Source organism: Ammodytes marinus, assembly GCF_949987685.1.
Source record: "Ammodytes marinus genome assembly, chromosome: 18".
In the NCBI taxonomy this organism is placed as follows: domain Eukaryota; kingdom Metazoa; phylum Chordata; class Actinopteri; order Uranoscopiformes; family Ammodytidae; genus Ammodytes; species Ammodytes marinus.
This window is the reverse complement of record NC_137222.1, coordinates 12,408,462-12,436,302: the sequence shown is the minus strand read 5'-3', so window position 1 is coordinate 12,436,302 and position 27,841 is coordinate 12,408,462. Positions and strand designations below refer to the sequence as shown.

Sequence of the window (27,841 nt, the reverse complement as noted above, 5' to 3'; positions counted from 1 at the left end):
GATTAATCATTTACAGTGATGTACTAAAATATTTCCTGGAGAAAAAGTCAAATAAAATAGAACAAAATGTAAACCTATCCACTGAAATGTAATGTATAGTGAGTGCTATTCAAAAGTTACAAAAGAACCTTAAAAGACTTGATTTCTATTCAAAAAAAGAGTTCCAGGGTCAAATAGCAAAATCTGCATTTCTTTAATATAACTTTAAATATAATGACAAAAGAATGAGTAAAAACGATACATGATAATGCCACCAACTGACACAATATGTTGTGATGTACTTAATCTTCCTTTGTTTAAACTTTAAGCATCATAAAAAAATAAAACTATTAAATTGTTCAACAGCAAAAAAAACACAGTTAACAAATGAATCGCTGACTAAGAAAAAAAAGAACAAACTAAATCTGTTATGCACTTATCGAAGAAAGATTGTTTTGTCAGCTTTTTTAAAACGGCACAGGCTGAATTACTTCTACATGTAGTGCCCGTGATCCTGTCACATTTTTTATAAATAGGTGGATTTTGAGTTTATAACCTAGTGTCCGGAAGCAGATACTGGAGTGATTTACTGGCTTTGCACATTTTAAATAAAAGATACATTCCTCCCTGTACTTGGATAAAGAGTATATGACTATGCTAAAATAAAATGTTGCAATATACAGTACATGTATAAGCGGGGGGGTAATAATGGGTGAAATGAAGTAGAAAACTATTTGAATCTCAAAGATTTAAGCAAATTCGAAATATCATTTCTGGACTTTGCAGATTTTTTCCCCCTGCACATTCAGCACTGAGTCTTATGTATGGAGTCCATCTAACGACAGGAGTAAACAGATGGTTACATTGATGAACAGTTATTAAATCTATAGACTGTTATGTAAACATATTTCTTTGCTGCATGCAGAGCTAAAATGCTTTCTGTTCACAAAGCACTGATAATACTTTTAGATTGATGGAGACCGGCAGTCAGAGATGTTTGTGTTTGTCTGTGTTGTAATATAACCCAGTTAAGAAGATGCTGTTAGTGGAATTAGCAGAACATTTTAGTTTTGAAAAAGTAGGCTTCATACACTGTACACTGTATAGTGTATATGTGTGAATACAATCGTGTATTGGTATTTTACTCTATCAGTGCAAATAACTTTTTGATCTTTTTTCTACATATTCTCATTCAAAAGGACATGGTATCCATATATGGAAAACAACATGTACAGTAGCCTGATCAAAAAACAGGGCACTGGCACATAAAATATATTTGAAAAAATACCCACATAAAAACCAGTGTAAACCATCATCCTACAGTTTGGCAACGAATCATTAGACCTCTGCCTCTCAACAATAAAGAGCTTTAACAGTAATGCCGATTGATTATCAATTTTCAATGGTATGAGTGGTGCAATCAACACTGCACATAAATGTATGAAACACTTTCTGATACAAAAATATTACTCTATAATGCAATAGACCTTGCATTGGAACCAAAAAATAATCTATAAACACTAAAAGATAACCATGATACAATATGTAAACCATCCATATAAAGAATTAAATAACTTATACAAACAGGTGCAAACATCAACAACAACAAAAACTAAACTTTTTTGCAATATTGCCTTCACAGGACAGGATTTCCTTTTCTTTTTTTTATATTCTGGTTTAGCATCACGGCTTCCCTTTACACCAAGTCTGACAGAAAAAGCGCCATCTTGTGTCTGCAGTTGCTTAGGAGACACACACTCAGTGGCGTTTTCTCCACAAGCACAGTTATCTGCTGCCTCCGTGTGGACGGTAGCTAAGCTTCACCGCAGTCGTCAGCGTTTCCTCTGGGCCTAACTGATCTTTTGCAGCAGCTTCTCCTCTATCAGTTCAAACTGCACGCTGACGGACATTTCTGCGACAAACTGGTCACAGCCTTCCTTGGTCACCTGCTTGCAGTATCGCAGGTCAATGTGACATATGCTTCCACAGCGCTTGAAATAGGTCAGCGACTGGTCGGTGACCCTGTTACACACTGCAGGGAGAGAGACAAGAATAAAAGGACAAATGAGTGCAAAACGGTCACCTGTACTGACATAAGCCTCGACGCGCTTGGATTAAAATCGACCCCTTAGGATATTTCTGGGGCGTGAAATGTAATTGCGTTTCAGCTCTTTTCATAATGGCTCTTTGATTCACTGCTTTTTATTATTTAAATGGTATTCTAGGGAGACGGTAATATTAATATTTGATTATTTTTAGCATTTGTGCACTTTGCAACAAATAGAATTAAATTATGAAATCATATAAAAATTTATTTTACAATGTTCTGCGGCAGTGTAAAGTGTATGTTATTTTACGGTTGATGTCGTTAAACATGCAAAACCACCTGTATGATCCTCTATCTAAGGTATAATTAATTGGGATATAGAGGAAAATTCTACATATCTAATAAAATTCTGAAATTGGCCATTAGGGGGAGTAAGTCGAATGCGGGTAGACTTACAGCCAACACAGACAGGCTCCTCCTACCTGACAGGTTGATGTCAGTGAGCGAGTCTCTAGTTGTGGTCCCTGCAGCGGTCAGGATGTTGACGGACTGGTCTGTGACGTGGTTGCAGTAGCTGAGGTCCAGCTTGGACAGCGAAGGCATGTAGCGTATGATGAGGCGCAGAGACGTGTCCGTGATGTCCAAGCCCGCCAGCCGCAGGTCCTCAATGTTACGCAGCTTGCTCCTGTTGTCCAACTGACCTACAACGGTTTTGTTATTTAAAAAAAAAAAATGAGAGTGGAGAATGTGCATAATGAAAAAACATATGAAGCGATTGTAATCTAGAACACTTTTTGTCAAAATCAGCTAATATCTATCAGCTACCTGTCCGTAGTGTGTGCACGCTCAATAAGAGTAGTATTGCCGCGGTTAGTATCATATACAAAAGTTTGCCGGAGATTGCTTAGTATGCCTTTAATGAGCCAAACTCTTGTGTTGATGTTCATTCATTACGATAAACATGTGGATTCTAGTTTATTCTGAGTTAATCCCACAAACACCATCCTGCTGCTGGAAATAATCACTTCAGGGCCAATTGTGCTAATCCATGGCTGAAAATAGTTCCAAACAAATACACTTTTTACACCTGTTTGAGTAGCTTCTGTTATACAGTCCTGCTCACCATTATTGGCACCCCTTCCTTTTTTGCATAACCTGTACAATATCTTCAGAAATAAATGGAAATGTATCAAATATATATCAGGATCTTTTAATTAGAGGTCCAAAGTAATTTAACAAAGAAAATTGTTTTTTCAACTTACATATTGTAATTTCAAAGAAAAAAATGAAAAAACAGCATGTGCAGCAATAATGGCACCCCTCTTTAATATTTGGTCGCACACCCTTTGGCAGTGAGGACAGCTTCCAAACGTTTCTTGTAGCCATCTATAAGCTTTTTGCACTTCCCAGCTGGTATTTTCTCCCACTCTTCCTTTGCAAATTGTTCAAGCTCTTGCACATTTGCAGGTTTCTTTTCCCCAATGGCAGATTTCAGCTCATACCAAAGATTTTCAATCGGATTGAGATCAGGACTCATTGCTGGCCATTTTAAAACAGTCCATTTTTTCCTTTTCAACCATTCCTGTGTGCTTTTGGGTGTGTGCTTCGGGTCATTGTCTTGCTGGAGGATCCATGATCTTCGACTCAAACCAAGTTCTCTTACACTGGGTAGGACATTCCGCTCTAAAATCTCTTGATAATTCTCTGATTTCATGACTCCTGTGATACGGTCAAGGCCTCCAGTACCAGATGCAGCAAAGCAGCCCCACAGCATTATGGATCCTCCACCATGCTTAACTGTTGGTAGGGTGTTCTTTTCCTTGTAGGCTTCATTGCGCCGTCTGTAAACAAACTGCTGGTGTGCATTCCCAAAAAGCTCTATTTTTGTTTCGTCTGTCCACAGCACATTTTCCCAGAAGGATTGTGGTTTGTCCAGGTACTCTTTGGCAAAGATGAGTCGTTCCTTTTTATGCCTTTTCTTCAGTAATGGTGTCTTCCTGGGCCTTCGTCCATAAAGCCCTGTTTGGTTTAGTGTGCGGCGTATGGTACTTGTTGAAACCATGACCCCAGACTGTTCCAGGTTGGCCTTCAGGTCTTTGGATGTTTGACGTGGTGTTTTTTCCACCATTCGCACCAACCTTCGAAGACTTCTCTCATCAATTTTTCTCTTTCCCCCACGTCCAGGGAGGTTCTTGACAGTTCCATGCTTGGCAAACTTCTTAATAACATTACACACTGTTGAAACAGGGATACCAAGGTCTTTGGAGATGGCCTTATACCCTTTGGAGGTCTTGTGTTTGCTAATAATCAGACTTCTGATGTCCTCTGACAGCTCCTTTGTCTTCACCATTGTGACAAAGAAAAAAGGGGCTAACAGATGGCTTTTTAAAACACAGAAGTCATCATTCATTGGCTAATTCATGTCACATGGGCACTGACAATTTATCACAGGTGATTCTCATTTGTGATTTACCACAGGTGAGTCATAATGTGTTTCCATACTGATTTAAAGCAAAGGGTGCCAATACCAGTGACACAGCCAGCTTTAAGCTTTATTTTTTTTCCTCTCATTGTTTATTTTTTTAAATTGTTGGTTATCATTTCCTCTTTTGTATCAAACACAAGTTCTTTACAGACAAAGAATATTTCACTTGAATAAATTTTTTCAGAAGATATTACAAATTATGTTCTTTAAATGCATGGGTGCCAATAATAGTGAGCAGGACTGTATACTACAATGCCCCGCTGCTTTCCGAAATTATTTTGCCTTTTTGAGACAAGAGACCTATATTTCTAAAACCCTTTAAAAAATATATATTTATGTCTTCAGTTGGAACTTTTATAACTGAGCCCAACAAACACAAAGGCTGATGAAGTTATCAAGTAGTAGGAGACAGAATGATGTATTAAAAGGAGCAGTAAGCAAAAGGAGCAGTAAGCAATATGATCCTTTAGGCTAACTTCCTGTCAGTGACTGCAGTTAGCAGACCCCTCCCTCTTCCCTGCGTCACCACCACATTAACACTCAGCCGTCTTTGTCAGATAGTGCTGCGATGCCGTTCACGGGCTCAAAGACCCGCCTCTTTATAGTGCTCTATCTCCTGATTGGATAAATCGAGCTGGATAATCAACATTTTATCTAACAATTACTGCAAAGCTGAATGACTGGGAGACCTGTGTTATGAACTGCACACTACTGTTTAAGTGATTTCTGTACGAATATAGAGTGATTTAACATGTATATTGACATAAAATGTCGCATACTTCTCCTTTAATCAAGGAAGATAAGAAAAATCTGTTGATGACTTGACAGCTCCGACTTGTTATTTTGGCCTATGTGGATTGGTACCTGGCCTGTTATCTGTGGGAGGCGACAGCAGGTCCCTCATCTGGGCATCTTTCAGTCCCTCAACCCACTGGACATCCAGAGTCCTTAGCAGAGGACAGCTGGAGGTGCAGAGAGCAGAGACGGCCACCCAGGAGCATCCAGACAACATCAGCACACGCAGGCCTGCAGGGACAGTGACAACACACAGAGACTCCTCTTAAACACTTGAAGGCTCAATACAGAGGTCTTCTGTAAATCGTATTTTTAAAAAGCAAAGTGAATATAATGTAGACTCATATTCGGCCTGTCAAAGAAATGTGCCCTATTTTCCAGTGTATCAGTCTCCAGAGTTTTAGTTTATCTGAGGTCACACAAATAAAGCAACGCAGAAGCAGTGGGTATTCTTACACTATTAGGCAATTGAACCAGCAGAGACATTTATAAGTAACAAAGAGTCTAAGTAAACCAACTCAATCCAGGAGCCACCGGGGACACAATTATCCAGATGGAGGAGAGCCGTATGGGAACACATGGGAATATTGACTTATTAAAAACTGCACATGCTACATAAACACACTTTTATTCCCCCAATACCCGCTGCCTTCAGGACATGCAGTCTTTATGGAGGCGAATATAACATACTCAGTTTATATAACTTTAAACATCACACATTATATGGTTGAATATGTGGTTTATGGTTAAATTACTTCTTCTGCAAATTAATATCCATTGTAAGATTGTGTCAAGGTGAGTGATCGTGTCGCAATGTATCTACAATTAACATTGAGCTAATTCCTTTCAGAACTGCTAAAAATAACAGCCCAACCTCAATAATCCACAGTGGTTTTTTTAAATAAAAGCCTCAGTTTTTATCATTGTATCATTAAAGAAAGGTTATAATAATATTAGGGCTGTCAAATTAACGGGTTAATTTCGATTAATAAATCACAGAAAAATTAACGCGATTTAAAAAATTAACGCAGATTAATCGCACTTCTATAATGCCCTTTGACCCGGTGCAAAAGTGGTGCGCAGCTGCACCGAGCTGAACCTGTAGCTTGCATACACGGCCCGCAAAGGTGAAAGGGAGAAAAGTAAAGAGAGAAGCTGGGGGAAAGGGCGGGGCCGAGGGCTCTATGGACGGTTTATGGGATGCTTCGGGTAAATAAGCATGAAGGTAGGAAGACATCTTACTTTATTCTCCACAGTGTCTGTGCATTATTGATTTAGTGGGTGCAACAATGTAGGTTCAAAAGTATCTCTCAATCTTCCTCCGTGTGTACAATTTTGTTTGCTAGCTGTCTCGTCTCCCGCGTAAACGGACACCCGCCCCGTGTGTGTGTCAATATTTTTGCCTATGAGTACGACGATGGGGAATGAATCGGCATAGGCATCTGTGGCAGTGCAGCGCTGTCTGTTGTGGAGACAGAAGTTACGAGAGACGGAGAGAGAGAGAGAGCCAGAGAGAGAGAGAGAGAGAGAGAGAAACAAACTGTAGCAGGCTATACAGCTGTTTATAAACAGGTATAAAAGTGTCATAAAAGTATGTGATTAATTTAGATTAATTAATCACAGAGCCTGTAATTAATTAGATAAAAAAATGTAATCGCTTGACAGCCCTAAATAATATATGTTATCTCTGATTTGGATGTACAGTATTTACCTGGCAGTCTGTTGATGAGCCAGCCCAGCTGTTTCTTGGAGATGTTGGTCCAGCTGAGGTCCAGGGCTGCCGGCTGTCTGCGGATGATGCCGCTCAGCATCAGAGGCGTGATGGATTTACAGCGGTTCAGGTTGATGTGTTTCCAAAGCCTCTTGTCGCAGCACCTGGTGAGACACGCAGCAGAATATTTACCCACGAGGCCGCTGTGTAACCAAGTGAGGAAGACAAAGTGCTTTTTCCTGTTACTCACTGTGAGGGAATGTTCGGCCTTAATAATAATGTTAAAGATTAGTAGTTTTATGCCTGTCTTATGTGTCCGTCTATCTTTCAGACACTGGGTCAGCCTTGTAGCCAGTTAAGAGACACTTAGGCCAGCTGTATAGATAAAGTCTCATCTCCCTAGACTCTAAGATCGCTATGGTTCACCGTTAGAGATAGGACCACATTAATACACTGCTCTAAAGAAGTGTCCATCAGAACTGAATCGCAACTCATCCGAGTTGCAGTCTGGTTCTGGGTCTCTTCGGCCAAGCTTGTGATAAATATTGCTTCATCATTCATCCCATGTCTCCTGAAACATTCTTCCACCTGAGTTGACCTCTAACCTCGAAATAACTTCCTTCACACTCACCACCTGTTCCATGTCCTGCAGACGCGCATGCAGACACAGAGATCCCTGTGAGTGAGGTGACTGAACACACTCATCCAGGTCTCTCTTCTCATCAGGTGGGGCTCGCCGTCGTTGAGCGGCAGTCTGTCTGGTGGGGGGCTGATGGGAGGCGGGCGGATGACGTGGCGCTCCATCTGGATGCATTTGGGCGGGGAGCGGCAGGGCAGAGGACGCGGGCACACGGGTGTAATGGGCGTGCTGTTTCTGTTCCAGCCGAGTGGCGAGTAGCCCCGTTGATGCGTCTCGTTGGCCTCTCTGTCTCGCCCCCCACTGTGTCGCAGCCAGTCTCCCAGGTCGCCGCTGCTGCCGTTTTTCAGAGGCCACCGCGGCTTCTGGTCGTCCACTTCGTTCTCGGGCTCTGCTTTGACCTGTGGCCTGTGGTGGTTCTGATTGGCCAGGCCGTTGTCCTCTGTTTTAAGCGGCCGCCTGATTGGATTGGCCAGGCCCTCCTCTGTTTTAAGGGCCCTGCGGCTCTGGTTAGTGGTGGGCGAGTCCTCTGTTTTTAGCGGTTTACGGTTCTGATTGGTCACCGTGTCCTCAGTCTTTGGCTGACGTCGATTGTGATTGGCCGGGCTGTCCTCCTTCTTCACCGGGCCGTGGTTGTGGTTGGTGGACAGACGTTGGTCTTCTGCCTTGGGGGTCTCCTGTTTGAACTCTTTGCTCAGCTCTTTGTTTGGAAGGCGTCGGCGTTGATGGCGAGCCTTCAGCTGAGCAGGGCTTCTCTCCTGAGCACCGTCTCCCGTTTCTCCACCACTGGTTCCCGCTCGGGGAGAGTGGGAAGTGGATTGGTCCGTTCTCAGCAGTGGACTCAACAGCACCTTGGCCTTGTCCTCTGCACTACTGTCCCTCTCTTTCTTCACCTTCTCCTCTTTCACTTCCTCTACGTCCTCCTCCTCTTCCTCCCGGACCTCGTCATCAACAAACTCCTTTTTCCCTTTGAAGTGAATCCTGTCCGAGGAGAATCCATCTTCCTCACGATCCTCCTGCTCGTCCTCTTCATGGCCGTGGTCATTCTCTGTCTTGATTGGCCTCAGCAGCTTCGGAGTCAAGGGTTCCTCCAGTTTTGAAAGCTTCTTCTATAATAAGAACAAAAGAAATGTATTGTTTTTTTTTTAATTATCGAAAGCCCCCCAAAAAATCTTTAACTTAATACGAATTTCAGTAATCTAATTGATGCAGCCAAACCTGAAGTTCTAGCATAATGCCCAAGAAGTAGCCAAGAAGAAGATGATTCATTATAATGCCTTTTCAAAAAACTAAAAATAATAGAAAATCCCACTTTTAGTTTTGATCCAAGCAGCTTTTTTAAACTTGTCCTAAATCAACTTTTACAACTGTATCAGAGTTTGAATAATCTCGTAAACCTCGGCAAACTGAACGCACAAAGACTGCAGGCTCACCGTTTATAATTTGCTGAATTAAAAGGCAAATGCGTGTAAAGGACACTCTTTCCCACTGAAAACTGGTATCTCGATTTGAACTGCAACAGCTTTTTCGGGTGCACCTTGATTTCCGTTACTGCAATGTAACCTCCTGGATGTGCTATGGTTGTTTCACCTCCAAACATGTAACTGTAACACATCTACTACAATATTTAGTCAATGATGATATGGTATTAATTGTGCAATCTTACCATAGTCACTGTTTTTTATTTGAGTTTTGGAAGAAATCCATTTATAACAGCACTTCATTCAGTAAAACTAATAAGATCACAGATAGATTCTGGTCCTACCTTCTTTTTCACAATGACAGGTTCATCGTTGGTGTCAAAGAGTTTCCTCTTCTTCCTCAGGGGGTTGTCCTCCAGCCTGGGTCGGGGCGTCCCGTCTAGAGACAGTAAGGGGGGGCGTTTCTTTGGAGGCTCCTCCTCTTTCCTCTTGGGGCATTCTTCCCGCTCTGCCTTTCTCTTCACAGCCGATGTGGTAGTCAGAGTGGTAACGGTCGCCGTGGCCACCATTGGCAGGTCGGGATCCTCTTTCGAATCCCGGGTCAACCGGGGCTCTTTCAGTAGCGAGCCGGGGAGGTTGGACGCGTACTTGAATCCTGGCCCCCTTTTTTGCTTTGAGGCCAAAAGGTTAGAAAAAAACAGAGCACAACTTTATTTCTCTTGTTGAGAGATTCTGGGACACGTTCAACTGTGTAAAGCTTTTTCATTATTCAGACACATTGCCAATCAAGTCCATACAGATGCTTACTTTCCCTGTTTTCCCAGCGTGGTTGCACTTTGGACACTCCCAGCAGTTTGGCAACTCGTCATTGACTACTCCGTTTGAATCTTTTACCTGCAAAAAAAGGTGAATTTAGTAAATGTAGTCTAAAGACTTTTAAAACAAACAAAGAACATATTTCATGGTGGTAATACGCAATACATTCTGATATTAAATTATTTACCTTAAGACAATTAGGATGAACAATCTCATTGCAGATGGAGCACTCCATGAGCATGAGGTTAAACTTCTCTTCCTCATCCTCCACTGTGTCCTCTTTGCCTGCCTCTCCACAGACCAGACACACGGCTGTGTGGGGCAGGACAGGCTGGAGGAAGAAGACAGAGGCTTGAACATAACGCTTTCAGTCATCCATACTGTTTTCTCTTCATTTCACGGTTCAATCACACTGCTGCACAGAAGTGACTTAGCTATGTGATGTTTTGTGTACAATCTCACTGTGATTAAACAGCACATTTACCCTACTGAAACTAAACTGATTTTCAGCTTGTAACAGACCACTCACATGAGTCAACTAAGAAAGCAAAAGATGAAAACTCTGAGCTGAGTGGTGTAATGATAAGCTCCAGCAAAGAGTGTGGACATCATTGAAAGAGCCAGTAGAATAAGATACGTTTTGCTGGAAATGTTTTCTTCTATTGCTTTAATCACCGTTGCTCTTTCAAAATCCCATGTATGTCTGCTAGCATTTATTTGACTTGACAACAACTTCCATTGTTTGTTGATTATTATAAGATGTGTGGGATATTGGGACGGATGCCAAGTTGCTCTCACTCTCTTGTTTATAGTGGTCAATCATTCAGATGTAGTCGTTTTCATATGCTTTTCAGAATAAATCAAACCCAGTCTGTCTACCTACCACTGTCCAAGGTGCTGAAAAATTCAAAACACAGTCTCTCTCCTTCGGGCCCTCTGTGCTTCAGCTGCTTCATTAGTATGACTTGTGTCACTACCATAGCAAACACCTGGAGCACCCTACCAATCACCCTGCACTGCCCTAGCAACTGTGTTGAACACCGTAGCAACAACTTCAAAACCACATGGACACAGGCCAAATTAACCATTAAGCATTCATGAATTGAATATTTTGATATAGGGCTAGAGCAAGCTAGTGGTAAGCTTAGCTTTGCATTAATTCTGGAAGCAGGGAAGAAACAAAGACCCTGGCTCTGTTTTAAGGTTAAAAAAATTAGCTTAGGCTCACTGACTGCTTCATATGTTATTTGTTTAATCAGTACAACAACATAAACTTTAAAATGGACTGAAGTTGTGGTGGAACCATTGCTTGGCAAGGTGCAGTGACTTCCTGAAGTCTGGTTGCCTGGCATCCTTATGGTGATGACAACACTTCAGGAAATTATGATTTGTGTAAATTAAACAAACCAGATCTGTGTTCGTTTGTGAGATTTAGAGATTCCTTGCTATCATTTGAACAAAGCCATGCTAGCTGTTTCCCCCTGTTTTCAGTCTTCATGCTAAGCTAAGCTAATGGCCTGCTTGGCAGTAGCATTTATATTCAGCTCCCAGTAGGGTTGCAAAATTCCGGGAATTTTCAAAGTTGGAAACTTTCCATGGGAATTAACGGGAATTTATGGGAATTAACGGGAATTTTGGGAATAAACGGGAATTTACTAAATTTAAAGCTACCCAAATGCATTACATTCTCCTAACTATGTTATGTCAGTCCTGGCAAACGTTCTAGACTGTAAAAAGCAGTTTTTTCAACTAAGTTTTAATATATTTATGAACATTTAATTTCAAATCAGATTTTTAAAAAAAGTTTGAGACACTTAACTTGATATAATTTATTGATTTTTACTAGACCAGGCTTACAGAGGCTTAAACAGTGATTTTAAATATAGTTGGGGACAATATATTTTAGCATAATCTTGACTAAAACAACCAGATTTTATGCAAGTACACTTGGCAAATTGCACATAGCACACATCCTACTGCAGGGGTACTGAGGCCACGCCCCCTACATGCTCTGTGCATTCCTCCATCACATGGGGGGCATTTGACTTTATTCATTGAATGGGTGGGGTCAGACAGATGAGTAATATTTAACTCAACATTCATCTTTTTGTTGTTCAGTGAAATTATTGATTGTTCATAAAATAATCAAAACTTGAAAATTCTTTTTACAAATAAATCTGTTCAAATGTAATGTTTTTTAATTGTATTATTTTGCATGTCTGTCTGCCTATGACCAAACATAGTGTTTATATGTTTAGATTTATGTTTGGATATGAAAAAAAAATCATTTAAATTGCCGACATTTAGTTAATTCCTATAATTTCCAATTTTGAATATTCCCAAAATTCCCGAGCGAAAGTTCCCGTGGAAAGTTTCCGGAAACTTTCCGGTAATTTACCGGAAACTTTCCACCCCTTTGCAACCCTAGCTCCCAGGCATAAACAATGGCATTGATCCTGTAATCTAACTCTCGGCACAGAAGGTAAATAAGCCCATCTCTAAAAAAAAATGTCAAACAAACCCTTTAACATGGTGTGTTAAAGGGGTTTGTATTCACATCATGAGGTTATGGACTCACTGCGATGCACTGTCTCATGATGCAGGACTGTTTCATGCGACCCGGCCCGCCAAACTTCTTCATGTCTTTGCAGAAGTGACACTCGCCGCACTCTGTCCGCAGACAGGCCTCACACTTGCGACAGCGTGTCCTCCTCCTCCTGGCACCAGATGTTCCCCGACTGGCTGACAGCTTGACTGCTGATGCAGGAGAAGCTGCCATCTTAGGTTTCGGCCGGTTGGGAGGCCGGGGCTAAAAGGGATAAAGAGGACGATAAAGTGTCAAGTAGCTAAAATGCAATGGCCAACAACATTTTGCACAAACAGGAATCTTAAGGTCTGGGAAATGAGTTTGTTAATAAGGATGAGTAGGTTTTCTTTTTTAAATATCCAACAATATTCAATATAAGATAGTAGTTGAATGTAGCCAAATGCATTCTTATAGTAATAATGTGATTCAAATAGTACGTTTAGTGTCAAGCCTGCATTATTATCTACACATAATCCTACACATGCTTTAGAATAATTTTCTCACTAGATACAAAATGGGCAAAAACCTATTGTTTATTATCAATTAAACAATACAGTGTTTTCTAAGACTTGAGTAGAAGGTTAGGCATTAAACCCTCAATCTGATGTTTTTAAATTACAGTCACTTCATGAAATAACAGTGCTCTAACAACAAGCACTGACAATCATGTTATGTAATAAAAATAAAGACAAATTATTCAACATTCATGAGAGGACAATGTTTTTGTCTTGGATGCAGGTCTTGTAAAATCCTGTCTTTGCTCTGTGTGTATGGAGCTATTGACCCAGTCAGACATGCTAAGAATAAGTAGCACCTGCATCCATGTACTGTATGCACACACACGTATCCACCACCTATCCACAAACACCATCACACATCAAAACGTGCTCTCTGAAGTCTGTATCAACACACAGTTTTCACGGCAGTTAAAGCGCAGGCTCTGGGAGAAAACAAACACATCAAGAGTGTCCCTGGAGGCATCCTTCCAAATTTAGCACTTCACTTCAGCTCGCATGTTTCTACTTCAAAGAGAAAACGGCACTCATTGCTACATTTCACACATGGATCACTCGGAGCCATTCTTTTTCTGTGTTGTGAGTGGGGGCACACAGACTGATTTATAACAGTACACATTAAATGGGCTCTATTTAATAGCACCAGGTAATGGAGATAAGGTGTCTTTGATCTCCAGCACTCTTGCTCCATCATGTATATATTCTGCTTCTCCTCAAGGCATCAGAAAACCCAACCATAGCAATGTGTTTTTAACAGGAAAAAAAAACACCACGCTTCAAAATGCGCGACCTTGCCACGTGAGGAAATATGCGAGATGAAATACACCAGAACAGCGAGTGCGACGGGGGGGTTAAATAAAAAGAAAAAAAGAAGAAGACTGCAGCTCTTGGAAATGAAGATTTCTTTAGTTACATCGGCAGTGCAGATTTTTCCTAGCGTCAGCATAGCAACAGCCTCGTCCCATTCCCTAACAGAACAGTCTATGACACACAGACTTGTAACCAATAAGAACTGTAATGAGGCTCTTCAACAGAAAAAGAAAAAGCAGGCTCAATCTTGTAGTCATATTACAATCATTTATTCCACTAATAGCCATGAAACACACTGGCATAGTCAGTCGGATATGTGGTTGCCAGACAGGATTATTTTTTTGGGGGGGGAGGAAGGGGGTGTGGGGTAGGACTTCTGCATTGTGGGGTTTTCGTTGGGATTACAGACAACAACAGGTCTGCTCCCTTAGTACTGGTATGACACAAAATATCCCAAATAAAAACACAATGCTGTGGCTTTATCACCGTGATCTGTAACACATTTTTTTACCAGGTCCCAAGTCGAGCTCTGATCAATCCGTCAGTGTCATTCAATAACAGGTAGCAAGACACTTTTCACATCAACTGACACTGCACGAGGCACATGGAAAGATAGTTCAGATAGCTGTCCATATTGTCCCCTAAATCCCCTCTAAACCCCCCGCCTGCCTGCTAAGTGAGTGGTCTATGTAGCATACGGCCCTCTGACGCTCAGAACTGAGAGGTTGACTTCTCACTTTAGTTACTACCCTCCATCTCACGTTCAAGTGCTTAACATTAGTATCTTTTCACAGCGTGTGTATTCTCTTTGTGTAGGAATAAGGAGCGGTGTTAGTAACCAACTTAGCCAATTTGTTTGGCACTTAAACGCATCAGCGCAAACATTATGAGAAGCAGATTCTAATCTTCACTGACACGGCTACTGTGAAGAACAGTGGGAATCAATTGCTGTGGGTATACTTAACATCAACTTAAACACAGTTCACACTGAGCACAGACTGCACAAACATAAGAAGGACGTATTGTTTTACCAAAGCAGTAGAAAAAAAACAAGGATAGCCGGTTTCAATTAGAAATACAAATAACACTGTGGTGTCCATACCAGCACAAACAGTAAACACTGTCCAATTGTTATGATATTTCTTTTGACGATTGAAAATGATTAAACATTGGTTTCAAGTGTTCCTGGAGGGATGTGGTTGCTGTTTTTGTGGAGCAAGTGTTAGACGCCAACCCAAATAAAACCTTTGGCGTGAACAGTTGCTCAGAAGGTAAAGACTCAACAGCAGTGTCACTACTGAGATAGGATGCAGAGCACACTCCAAGCAGGTAAATACATTCACAGGTGGTTCAGACTAGTGCTGGATGTTCAACTGTCTTAGAACTATTACACTACCTTAAATAATAACAGTTTCTCAGCCTGCAGTGAAAAAATAACAGGCACTTCCAAATGTGCTGCATATTTGCCCTGATAGCTGCACATTTCACTGATGTTCACATAGTTCAACTGTGACACAGAAAGCAGGTGCATTTACATGACTAGAGGAAAAGGGACTGAAAAATGTCTTATGACATTTGTAAAAAAAATAAAAATAAAAAAAGGCTAAATGGACCCAGTCATCTGCAGCCTGTTGTGTTGTTTCCAATCCAAATGTAAGGGGGTACGGTTCAGAGTTAAGTAGAAGAAACGTTTTAATTGACAAAACACGTTTCTTGCTGTGTAAGCAAGTCTCTTAGATCTCCAAAGTCATTTACACTGAGCAGCATTTAAAAAAAAAAATCTTATGACAAACACATACTGGCAACATAACCTTTAGGTGTTACTGATAAATGTGTTCTAGCATGCACATATTTACAATTAAGCCATGAAAGATTCATCTTCTGCATCTGTGTGAATTTTCATTCCTCTGCCTCTCTGCTTTGAAACAACCAATAAGCAGCCTCGAGGGTCTGAGCAATATAAACACAGCCTTCTCCTATTGCTGGTGTTACCTGAAGACAACACATGAGGATGCACACACACAAACACACACTCACAGAAAAACAGCAAACCTATCAAAAAAACAAAAAATCAAGCACCAAGCATAGAAGGTTTAACTGAACTAATGTATTTCTCTCCAGGTAGCTCCATTTCCTCACTATAGCCCCTCGGATGCTGCACACTGACACAAGCATTCCTGTGGTCTGCCCTCACTATGCCCGTGCCTGCAGGGGGATTTGGTGTCGCTAACCTGCTCCGAGTCCGAGTCGTAGTCCTCATCATCAGCGCTCAGAGACATGGCCATGGCTGGTTTCTCACACGCTGTCCAGCTCACAGCAAACTGACATGGCTGCGCTCTCCCTCTCCTCCTCCTCCTCCTTCTTCTGCTCCTGCTACCGCTGTCTGGCCTACAGCCCTCCCTCCTACTCTAAAAGCTCCACAATACCACAAGCAAATGTAGGAAACACAGACAAGCCTGCCTCATTAATATGGATTGACTCCCCAGAAAAAAGAGGAGGGGCTTTGGGAGGCACATGGGCCAATGGGAGCCTGCCATTCATCTGAATATTTACTTGGGGTGGGAGTGTGCCTCTATCCAATGAGGGGAGCACATGCAAAAGAGGTCGCTGTCATATTCATGATGAGATTCATAGGCAGAGGAGAACCGGCTCCACTACGAGCCAATGGAGCCAGATGGCATCTCATTACAAAAGGCACACACAAAGAGGCCCCCACAGCCAGCAGCTGGCCACTGGAGGGACGGGTGGGGGTGACGCAGGGGGTCCATAAAAACCAACAGAAATCACTTCCATACATTCATCTGTAAAACACACCCCATCCTCCCATCTCCTGTTGACGCTTCTCCGCCACACTAGTCTTCTTGACTATTCATTATTAATAGAAAAATTCGAAAGCATGTACATTATATAAAATATAATATTCCATTAACTGAAATAAAGTCATTAATGTGGAATATGCAAACATTCTTTACTAATAATGTCCTAATCAAAATCTACACTGGCTGGCACAAACTGTATTTTTTTTCACCACCATTATACTGTATATCAAATTCTACACATTCGTTTGTTATTATGCAATGCAAGTAAGTAAAAATAACTTAAAGGAGCACTGCACATTATATCATTAATACTTATTTTGACTTCTTCACACACGGTATTAGAAGAAAAAAATGTAAGAGGTATTTATTATTTCCTCCTCAGCTCAACTTGTCACAGCTATTTAAACCAGTCTTAACATGGACTTTGTCTGCGGGGGTATTTTGTAGCGCATAGTTAACTGATGCCCAAAAGGCACATACAGTAGGTAGTAATTAAGTAATGGGCAGTGGAAAATGAATAGGATGACCTAACATTTCCTTTTCTAATTAAAATCTATTTAAAGGGGAAAAGGTGCAAAACATAATGACTCGTCTTTTCTGTGCATATTCACACCAGTTAGTACAACGTTTGATACCAATGTGAAACAGTGTGCATTTGGTCTGAAACGTGTCAAACGGTTTCAGTTAAATGGTAAACAGTGCCTAATGTCATCAGCAGAGCGAGAAAATAATGGGTAACGTTTCCATTAAGATCTTGTTTTGCGAACCGCAGCGCATTTTAAAGTGTGTCTATGACAGCAAAATACAGTACATAGAAGTATGACTATGGAGGAGAAGAAAAATGTCGTTTTTAAGAATGAGTACATCTGCAGCTGAAGGGAAGGAGTGCAATGAATAAGAGCACGAGAGTGGAGACTTAAAAAGAGGAGAAAAAAGGCTCTTCCCATTAAATCTAAGTGGAGGAATGATGGCAAAAGTGGAGGTGCAACCATTGGATGTACATACTAGTTGCAGTGTTTTTTCTCTCACCACTCACTCACTTTAACTCTTTTACAAAATACACTACACTCACAAGGAACTAGAAAATGCCTTATTCGCAATTTTAATCAATAAAAGTATAAACACTGATAATGGTTACTTTTGGGTTGTCGACAATGCAAAGAACAATACACAAAGTTCATGAAATGCTTTTGGCCAACAAATTCAAGCAACAGGTGCATCATGGGATAAATAATTCCACGGTCCGTCACTGGTGCTGACTTTATATAATTAGGAGGACTTTTCTATTTCGTAAAGAGATTTCACGCTGCAGCTTAAATATTCTTACCTTTACGATCATCTTGGGCCAGTACACTACAGGAACTCCAGTGATTGCTAATATGGGGTCATCATCAGCATGTTCTTTCAAGACAACCTAGACAGCCACAATAGAAAATAAAATAGTACTCTGTCATGTCTTTTTCTAAGCATGTGCAAACGTATTACTGTTTCGCCTTCCGCTTCTTTACCTTCATGTCGTCCAGCAGGGCTTGTGGGTTCTCTATTCCCTCTGGGACGCATTTTTTATTTTCGGGGAGCGACTCCAGCTTGTCCACCAGCTTCCTGAGGCCGCTCAGTTCGAACTCGGTCAAATGCGTCCACTTGTTCTGCAGCTCTGAGGCCGGAGAGCCAGAGGGGGTTTGTGGGAACTCTAGGGAAGTGTCTTCGGAATCCACCGACAGAACGGCTTTGAGGTGTTGGCCCCTGCGTTGGTCTGGAGAGCAGGGGCCATCCTGGGACACTCTCTCAGGTTTGTAGCCCTGGTCGTCCCTGGTCGGAGTCTCACATGAGTCCTCATTCATTCCCTGGCTCCTTGAGTCAGAGCAGTCAGGGCTCCCTGGGTTTGCCTTTGTCTCATTGTCTGAAGGGGGGGAGAGGGGTGGGGGGGTGAGAGAAACATAGTTGAATGAGCTTTCATATTTGTCCAATTTGTATTTGTTTTGGAAGAGCCAATCAGTGCCGTCAGATTCATGTTTGATTCACACATCAGGTTACCCAAAATGCCTCCAGAAGGTGTGAGTAAATGGCGTTAGTTAGGCTGTAAAACAGGATTTTTTAATTCATCCTCCAGCAGAAACAGTAAAAATGATTATTAAAAAAATTATTATTTCACAATGGTCACAAACATGTACTATCCTGGTCTTAAAATAATTAAATTCCATGTGTCTAAAATGTTTCTGTAAAGCTTGTCGGAATACAGCAGGACAGAGGGAGAGCATTCGATATTACATTTAATGGGATATTTAATTACTTGGGAGCTAATTACAACTGCAGCACAAGAACAGTGTTTTTAAGAGTATCTAGGGACACACAAGAGATATTACAAGGCAGCAATGTTACTTAATTTCCCTCACCCGTTAGTGCAGAGTCTTTGCGGCTCTCCTGAGAGTAGTAGGAGCGCTTGGTCAGGCAGTGCAGGTATCTCTCCAGGACGTACCAGCAGATCTCACAGTAGAAGGGGAAACGGAACTTGGAATGAACCTGAACAACACGCCAAAAAACTGGGCATCAGTGCAACAACATTGCACAAAACACCCTATCTTCACATGCACCTGGCTTTTTGCAGTAACCGTTTTTTCTTAAATATAGGGTAGTTAACGCAGCGGGATTTCTGTATAGCTTTAAATGTACAGCACAGGGCGCCATTAGCTCAGTTGATAGGGCGTCCCCCCCATGGGCCTCGGCCAGCAGCGGACCCGGGTTCGATTCCAGCCCGCGGCCGTCCTCTGCATGTCACTCACCTCTGTGCCCCATTTCAACTCTGTCTCTACACTAACAATAAAGCATAAAAATGCCAAAAAATAAATAAAATAAATAAAAAAAATTTACAGCACAAACAAAACTAACTTAACTTAATCCAAAATATATTACTCGGAAAAGGGGGACGTTTTGTAATATGGACTTTGGTGCAATAACATCTGAAAAGAAGAAGAAAATCATATCCGGAGTCTATGCATAAATGCTTCCTATGAAGGCAGTACTGAAATGTAGTATAATTTTGGGCTCCCATGTGTCCTCCTGCCTGTAACACTGTATTGCTGAGAAGGTCAAAGTTCAACCACACACAGAAATTTCTTTTAAGCAAGACTCCCACCTTGGTCCTACTCTCTATCTCATGGATGGTAAGCTGCATAGGAATGTTGAAGCTGTGCAGAATGTTGCCTCCGAACACCAGCGTGTCCTCAGGAGTGTACACAGCATGAATCCAGCCTTTGAACGACACAAAAGGAAAAACATAAGGAGATGACGCAACCTACCATAGCTAAAGATACTGTGTAGTAGTCGGGTAAATCTTAGCATTACTGCTCATTGAAGTGGCAGCTAATCTTTTTTTGCTGGCTTTACTTTAAAACAGAGCACGTCAACACACCAGATGGGATGAAGAAGGTGTAGCCTTGCTTCAGCTCCACTCTCTGGCATGCGTCGGCTCGGTCTCCCAGGAAGACATCGCTCTGCTTGCCCGACAGCACCCAGTCCTCGTACAGGGACAGGTTATGAGGGGTGGGAGGCACCAGCCAGAACACCTAGAGAAGGAGCAGGGATTGAAAGAGGCAAAACTCTATTATGTTTATTTACATTTTACACAATGAAACACATGGTTACATAATGTACAATTCCACAGATACAGAAGGGTGCTTAATTTTTATTTTATTTTTTTATGTAAAAAACACCTTCTCAGACAGAGACCTTTCATACGTATATTCTTAAAATAATATCACTTTTTCCGACAAATCAATTCAATTTGTGGTAATTTCATCGTTTTGTAGTTTGAACTTGCGTTGGCCACATAAAAAGGTTGGTAATACTCAATTATCAAACTTTCACAAACAAATTAAATGTTCTCCAAAAGTTCTCAACAAAGTCCAGCTTCCCTCTTTGAATAAATGTTATTTTTTACAAAGGAAACATTATTTCTTTAATGAAAGCAATAAATTATGAATAATGGCAAAACAAATCAGTTATATTACTAACTTACTTTCTGTCCCTTGAATACATGATACCAAACAGAAGTTCCCCCGAAATCGATGTGGAAGTCTGTGTAGCAGCCCTTCACACTCATCAAACAGTACCTATAGCGGAAACAGAGAGATAACAAAATGTCGCAAATGAATCACACTGTAGACGAGTGGACAGTAGACCAGAATGACATCCATTGAAAAAAATTAAAAAGGAAAAATAGGAAGAAAAGAATTAGGAAGCAGCAGCAATCTCAGTTGTGTTTTGCTGAAAACAACAGCTTCCACTAGAGATCACTCACAAGAGCACTGCAGTGTAGAGACATTTGTTCGCAATGGGACACCTCTCCTCTGGAAATTAATTGAGGAATAATTAGCACTCCAAGACATAAATGATTCAGTAATTGTCACTAGATTTAGCAGCCCAATTTATCCGGGAAAAAAAAAGACACATCACCATGGAAATCTATACACACAGTATCATGTCATTGACCCACAGAGAGATGATGTGACAGCTTCTTGAAACAAATAGAGAGCTAGTCAGCTGCAGCAAACAGTCTGCCAGCATTTGTCAAAATAATTGAGTTAGGATGTGCTAACATTATGTCAGAGAGTCCTGCTGAACTGTCAGTCAAACATGCAAAGCCAACCCCTAGCCCAGACTTTTTTTTTTTCTTAAATCACTGGCAGCTTCTGGCTGCTAAGTGGAATGAGTTTCCTAATTTAAAACATCTTTAATATCATCACTTCCAAGGCCATTTGAGTTAATATTCGGCTGACCTACAAATGAAGCTCCAGCTCGGGCAACAAATGACTTTGACTGAGGCGCTGATGAAAAATGAGCATATTAAAACGCTGAAGTCCAGTAGTGTAATTTTGCTTGTCGGATAAAAACATGATTAACTGATTAACAGATTTTTTTAAATTATTGACGGACTGATTGATAATCAGCAGCTAATAATAAGTTTCCTTCAATCAATTCATTATAATAAAATGCAGCTCTATGATAATAACAAATGTGCATAACTTAACTTCCATCTTTGCAAAATGAATAATACTTAGCATAGGTCTATAATGCAGACATTGATTGACAGACAGCATGGAAGTGTTTCTGGCAACACTGCCACTACATGTCTATGTAGCAATATATAATAAAGCTGTAACAGATCAACCTACTGCTATGGAGTACATTTTGAAAAAAATTCCAAAAAGAAGGCGGGATTTGTGAACAACTCCTTTAGTGAATGCAGACACTTTGGGGGAAAACAAGTATTATTATGCAATAAAACAGAGCAGACACTTATAGAACTACGTTCTGCATTATGTCTGCACCAACACCAAACGGCTTAACTAACCACAAGCCATGACACTGAAAGGAAAATTCTTGTTACTTAATGAAAATACACTGGAAATTTGTTACTGAATATCTTTACAGAAAAAAATATATTTATTTATGCCATTGTATAAAACCTAATCCCTCCAACCACCGACCTAGCAATGAGCATTATTCACTCTAATATAATTAAAATCTAAAGATGTGGATGGAGGGGAAGTAAGAGCAGCTGGGGTTAAAATAAGAGGCACAATTGGCTTTGACTCCTATTCTATGTCATATGCTGACAGCTGATTGGCCGAGAGGTGTCTGTGCTCTCAGACTACAGTTGTTATAAAACCATCATCCACGGATGGGAGCAAAAAAAAAAAAAAAAGCTCTGCTGCCTAGCAACAATCAAGAGCACATTGAGGGAGATAGATATCGCTGAGAGTGTGCGGAGCTTTTTTAGAGAAATTGTATTAACAGCAAAAAGGAAGCAGCAATTTTCTCCCAAGTGTTATCAACATCTTCATTTACACATTTCAATTTCTTTTTTTTTACATGGACAAATCGGGTTCAAAAGAGATGTTTGTGAACAGACACACAATCCAGGAGAATCCTACCTTTGCACTTTAGGATACTTCATCTCTGAGATTACGTTGGTGGATTCTGTTTGGCTGTGTTTCAGATCAGGAGGCCACATGTTGTCCACCCAGTCCACCTGATCCACCTGTGAGGTGAGCCATCAAATCTCAGTGTCATTACATCATACTTTCTTTTAAAAACGGTAGAGAGGATTTGTTGCCAGCATGAAAACCTTCATACAAGTTCAATTTAAGACTTTTTTTAACCTTTTTACATTTTTTTTCGATTGATAAACCACAGTGGGCACAACTGGAGCGACATGTGCAAAACTCTAACAACAGTATGCAGAGCAGCGGTTCATTCGGACCAAACTGTAGCTCGTTTTTCATTGCTTAAATACAAATTTTAAAACTCTACACACCTATCTCATGGCTTAACCATAGCCTGCACAACACTGTGGATTTCCAGCACTTTTTTCAAATGCTAACACACTGCTGCCACAACTGTAAACCACACATTCAAAACAGAATGAATGCCTAGTGCATTTCAAAGACTGCGGATTGCAATTTCAACTGAAACACTAAGATGTCTTGTTTTAGACTTGTTAGTGAACATATACACATTATAAAGGGAAAGCTCAAAAATATATATGTTTTTGGAAATGGACCAATGAAGACAGGTTGTTGGAGGGAGAAGAGTGGCAGTGAGAGTGTGGATGTGTGGAGGAAAACCTAGAAGACATAGAGCTGTAATGTCTGATGAAATACAGTAAGGGCTAAACTGATAGACCATGTTGTGAATCATGGTCTCTCATTGAAAGAGGCAGGGTTGAGAGTGCAACCCAATCTGCAAAAATCTAAAGTTGCATCTGCAATACGAAGTTTCCAGCAAACAAACAGCTTAGAGTTGCATCCTTACAGTAAATGACAACATTACAGGAATGGATTTCTGTATTATAGAATATTTACACAGATAAATACTACATTTGGAAATGTTTTCAATAAAATATACAAAATGTGTATCTATTGAAGCAAAATTCAGATTTTTATTTATTTGTGTTTTCCTAAAATAACTGGTATGTTATAAAATATACAATTTCATGTGAAAGAATTTAACCCTTTCATCAAAGAAAGTATTACGTAATTTGTGTGAAATAACTCAAATCACTTAAACTGTAAAGATTAAAAGTTTGTAATTTGTGTATTGGGGTTTGATGCTAGTGTTTGCACTCGGAGCATGTTCTGAGTGACAGTGTGTGTTATCTCAATGAGGCTGGTTCATAGTGTTTGCTACATTGAGCCTATTTTGCAGGTGAAGTGAACTGTTCAGCTCCAGTGACTGTTGGTAGTGCAGACTGTAGTTAGAGTTTTGCACATTGAGCTACAGTTGTGCCCACTGTGGTTTAGCAATCGAAAAAAACTGTAATACCACTTCAAATAAATGTAATGTCAGCATAAAGGCCATACTGGCAAAAGTAGTGAGGATATAATGGTAAATTCTGGCGCATATTAAGGTAGCCTACTTTTAATAAAGAACCTTTGTTATAAAGTCACATTAATATACTCACATTGATATACTGTAGCAATAGCCTTGTGAAGTGTGTATACTCTTACTGACAAAATCAAAAAGTGCTTATTTGTCACATAACCAGCCCTCCCTATGTATTCATTTTATCCTACAAAAAGGCAATCAAAAAATGTAAGACCTTTGTAAAGGAAGTTCAATACTTTGTTGGTGAAATTCAATACTTTTAAGGCCTGAGTGTGGTGTTATATTACCACTATGGGCCGCTTGATGAGGTTCTCCAGCTTTGTGTGGCTGAACTCTAAGCTGATGACGTTGAAGAGTTTGTCACGCTCTTCCTCTGGTGTCTCGTAATAACGCACAAACTGAGCCATGCTCATTTCAGAGCCTTTCTGAGTGCTCACGTCCATCACATCCACAGACCGACGACTGCCTGCGAGACAAAACCCAGGACAGGACACAAGTTGAAATGAACCTAGGAGTGCTTCCACTGTCTTTAGAAAGCAATATAATCTGTCTGTTACTGTGTCTTAAAAAATCTAGCATCCTGTTATGAGATTCACACGGAGAAAATGTGTAGGGGAGAACGGGGTAATTTGTCACACGGGTTGGTTGTCACAATCGTTATATCTCGGAACCAGAAGGCGCTGTCTGTGAAATTTTGGTATGTAAATATCCAGAATTGGGATAAGAGGTCACCTACATAGTCTTCCTTGGAGTTAGCCTGCTGAATTTGAGGTGAGAGGACTGTTTGTGTTTTTCATGTCAAATTGAAAATATTTAGCTCCTCAGTATTTTTCTTCTAGGCTTTTACAGAATGGGTTTATAACAAAACACTTGTTACCCATAAAAAGTGTGAAGGGTAAACTATAGTTTAGATTGTGGTTAGCAAGCTAATTAGTTGTCAGATGGTTGTTGGCCTTGATGCTAGCAAAAAATTCAAGTTGGGGTTGGTCGTCACATTTTTGGTGGGGTTGGTTGTCACAAGTTATCCAAAGGCTACAGCCAGAAAAGGAACCCAATAACGAAATAAATTGTCAAGCTGTATCCTCACTGACACCCCAGATAAGGAAAGAATAGAGCAGGAAAAGGCAGCTAGCATGCAAAGGAAAAAAGGGCAACAAAATCAAAACAACCCACTGCATCCCAAACTAGAGAAGCTGCCAAGGCTACATAAAGTTATATAGGCCTATTTGTCAACTTGACAATGCAATTGCATTTTCAAATTTAGTTCTACTTTCTTTCCTTCGTTTCAAGATTATTCCCATTAAGATAACATTGTGACAAACAACCCCATAGTGTATGACAACCGACCCCTTGATGGGGTTGATTGTCACAATGTGTAAGGGTGTCTTTGATGATTAATTTCTTCTTTATTACAATAAGGTAGAAAAAGTGAGGGGTACACATTTCAAGCCAACACTTTAAGCTTCAATGTAATGTAGGAATGACTATCGAAAGATTTTTAGGTGATGAGCAATTCTCAGTAGAGTAAAAAGTGTGCCTACTTACCCCGTTCTCCCCTACTGTTTTGTGTGAAAAAACTATGAAAAGCCTAGAGATAGTTTATGTAATACGCCATCTTCCCCATTAGATGGCGCAACTACACCCGACCCTAATCCTGCTTTGACTTCATTTCTTGCATGCTTCACTTGACACAGTTGTATTTTAATGTGTCACATCATTTCTATTGGAACATTGTTGAATCATATTTTTATTCTACAAGATAATAAGCAATAAAATAGATAGAGACATATTAAGTGTTTAATGGAATTCATTTAGACACCCCACACTATCAGAAAGTAACCACGGACACACACACACACACACACACACACACACACACACACACAAACAAACACACACACACCAACATCATCAAATAAACACACATAAAAGTCGGATGACAGACACAAAAACATACCGATAAAAAGGGACTAATAACCTTATTACAAATAGATAAATTATTTATGCAAAATTAACACACTGCAACAACAACTTTTTGTTTCTTTGTAAATGATATCAATCCCTTTTTCCCATTTACAAAGAAAAATACACAGTGCAAATGAGTAGCACTTTACAGGACTTTGTATATTAGCTGAAGATACACGTTTCTTAACTCTCTTTCCTAAACCAAACTATACAGAATCAATCCATTATTTGTAACATTTACCTTCCAAAAACTGTAATATTGAAGCAAATATGGTCATGGATATTACTGACATCCCTAATTTTGACTCCACCTGCTGTAATTATGGATGCACACATGCTTTTGGTGCAACCACTCACATTCATTCAAACTTTATTTATACTAAAGAGATCATTGAGGATTGACAGTCATTTCCAATGACGCTGATTCGGACAAAACAATGCAAAGCAAAAACAACAACACAAACACAATGTAAAGTGCAAAGACATCAAATACACAACAAGCAGATAAAAAGAGCCAAAACATTTAATCATTTACACTATAACATTATCTGTGTGTAGCATTGTACTTACCAACTAAGCTTTTAATTTCACTCACAGTAAACTCTGGATCAGGCATTCTGGGTACATTTAAGAGAGAAATGAATGTCAATCAGTAAATGTATTATAAGGTATGTGCTGCCAAAAGGGTTAAACATGTAATAAATATTCAACACATATAAAAGTACCAAGTGGGTTCAATCAACCTTAGTAAGTGTAGACCGGCTCCTCACCTGATTCCCAGTCCATCTTTCTCTTCAAATATAAGTGGGATCCTGAGAGCCTCCCTCTGCACATATTCATAGGAGAAGTCTGCAAGACAGTAGGTGTGTGTCATGTGAAGCATTTTGCAGAGATGAAAGTGTATATTGCCAAACAAAATCTAAATTAAGCCTATAAAAAAATCAGTAACAGCTAATCAACATGGGACTATGATTTACCTTTGCCGTCCATCAGGTGGACAAACTGTGCGCTGTAGCCGTCACTGGCCAGCTTCTCCTCCACACTGAAACCTCTGATGTTTGCAATTTCCTCCACATCGGACAAGTCATCGTTCTCGTCGTACATCATCCGGCAGATGGAGCGCTGCCATCAAGTAAAAAAGGCCTTGGTTTACAAGACAGTAACTGCATCATGCGTGGAAAGCAAACTCTCGGTCAAAACGACCCCTCTCTCTCTCTCTCTCTCTCTCCACGAACATCCAGGAGGACTTGTGTCAAACAACAAATATACAATAAACAAAATGTATTTTATTACTAACTTTTAAACTGGACAAAGGGTTCCAATTCAGGTTGTTATAGCATATATAGTACGTTGCTATAGTACCATAGGTTTCCTTAAATGTGACGTCAAGTACAATAACAATCAAACGACACTTGTCCTGGGTGAGGGCAGCTTTTGGTAAGCTACTCCATGTCGATACAACATGTGCATGTATTTTTCACTCATATAGTTGTTGGTTTTATTTTTGCGTTAACGCAACCTGAAATAGACTACTAGAAGAGAAGTTGTAAAATCTCAAATGCTTTGTGCATCGCTTTTCCCATCGTGGACTGTAACTTGAGCAGATTCTGTGACTTGACAAATAACCCCGACGTTTGCAGCTGTGGACATTAGCTTTAGCTTCACTAATTAGCTCGCCTCCAAATCTCGCCTCATAAAGCTAACGATAACACGGCGGACGGTACAGCCTACACACCAGCCTGCGTCCCGATTCAGCAGCACACGTCTCCCCGGCCTGAGCCATCGTTTCTTTATCCACGTTTATCGGGCATTCAGTGTCGCAGTGGCATCTTCGCGCAGAGTGAGAGTGGCAAAGAAAACACTTAGCA

The 27,841-nt window shown here is 40.5% G+C and overlaps 1 protein-coding gene across 2 annotated transcripts; it reads right to left on the bottom strand.

Moving 5' to 3' along the window:
* Nucleotides 1-277: 277 nt before the first annotated feature.
* On the bottom strand, nt 278-27,841 carry kdm2bb (lysine (K)-specific demethylase 2Bb). 2 transcript variants are annotated; one of them, XM_080047260.1, is made up of 21 exons: nt 27,709-27,841; nt 26,951-27,095; nt 26,744-26,822; nt 26,544-26,590; nt 24,296-24,474; nt 22,556-22,662; nt 20,638-20,731; nt 20,032-20,185; nt 19,756-19,871; nt 19,016-19,142; nt 18,131-18,522; nt 17,950-18,036; nt 12,470-12,700; nt 10,079-10,222; nt 9,883-9,969; nt 9,420-9,746; nt 7,649-8,763; nt 7,018-7,181; nt 5,376-5,537; nt 2,509-2,727; nt 278-2,011 (listed from the first exon to the last, which is right to left on the bottom strand). In XM_080047260.1, exons 1-21 carry the CDS (start codon nt 27,754-27,756, stop codon nt 1,830-1,832), a joined length of 4,206 nt encoding a protein of 1,401 aa, XP_079903386.1. In that variant the 5' UTR covers nt 27,757-27,841; the 3' UTR covers nt 278-1,829. The 2 variants fall into 2 exon arrangements, with proteins under 2 accessions (XP_079903386.1, XP_079903387.1); XM_080047261.1 differs by having other exon boundaries at nt 1,862-2,011; nt 2,483-2,727.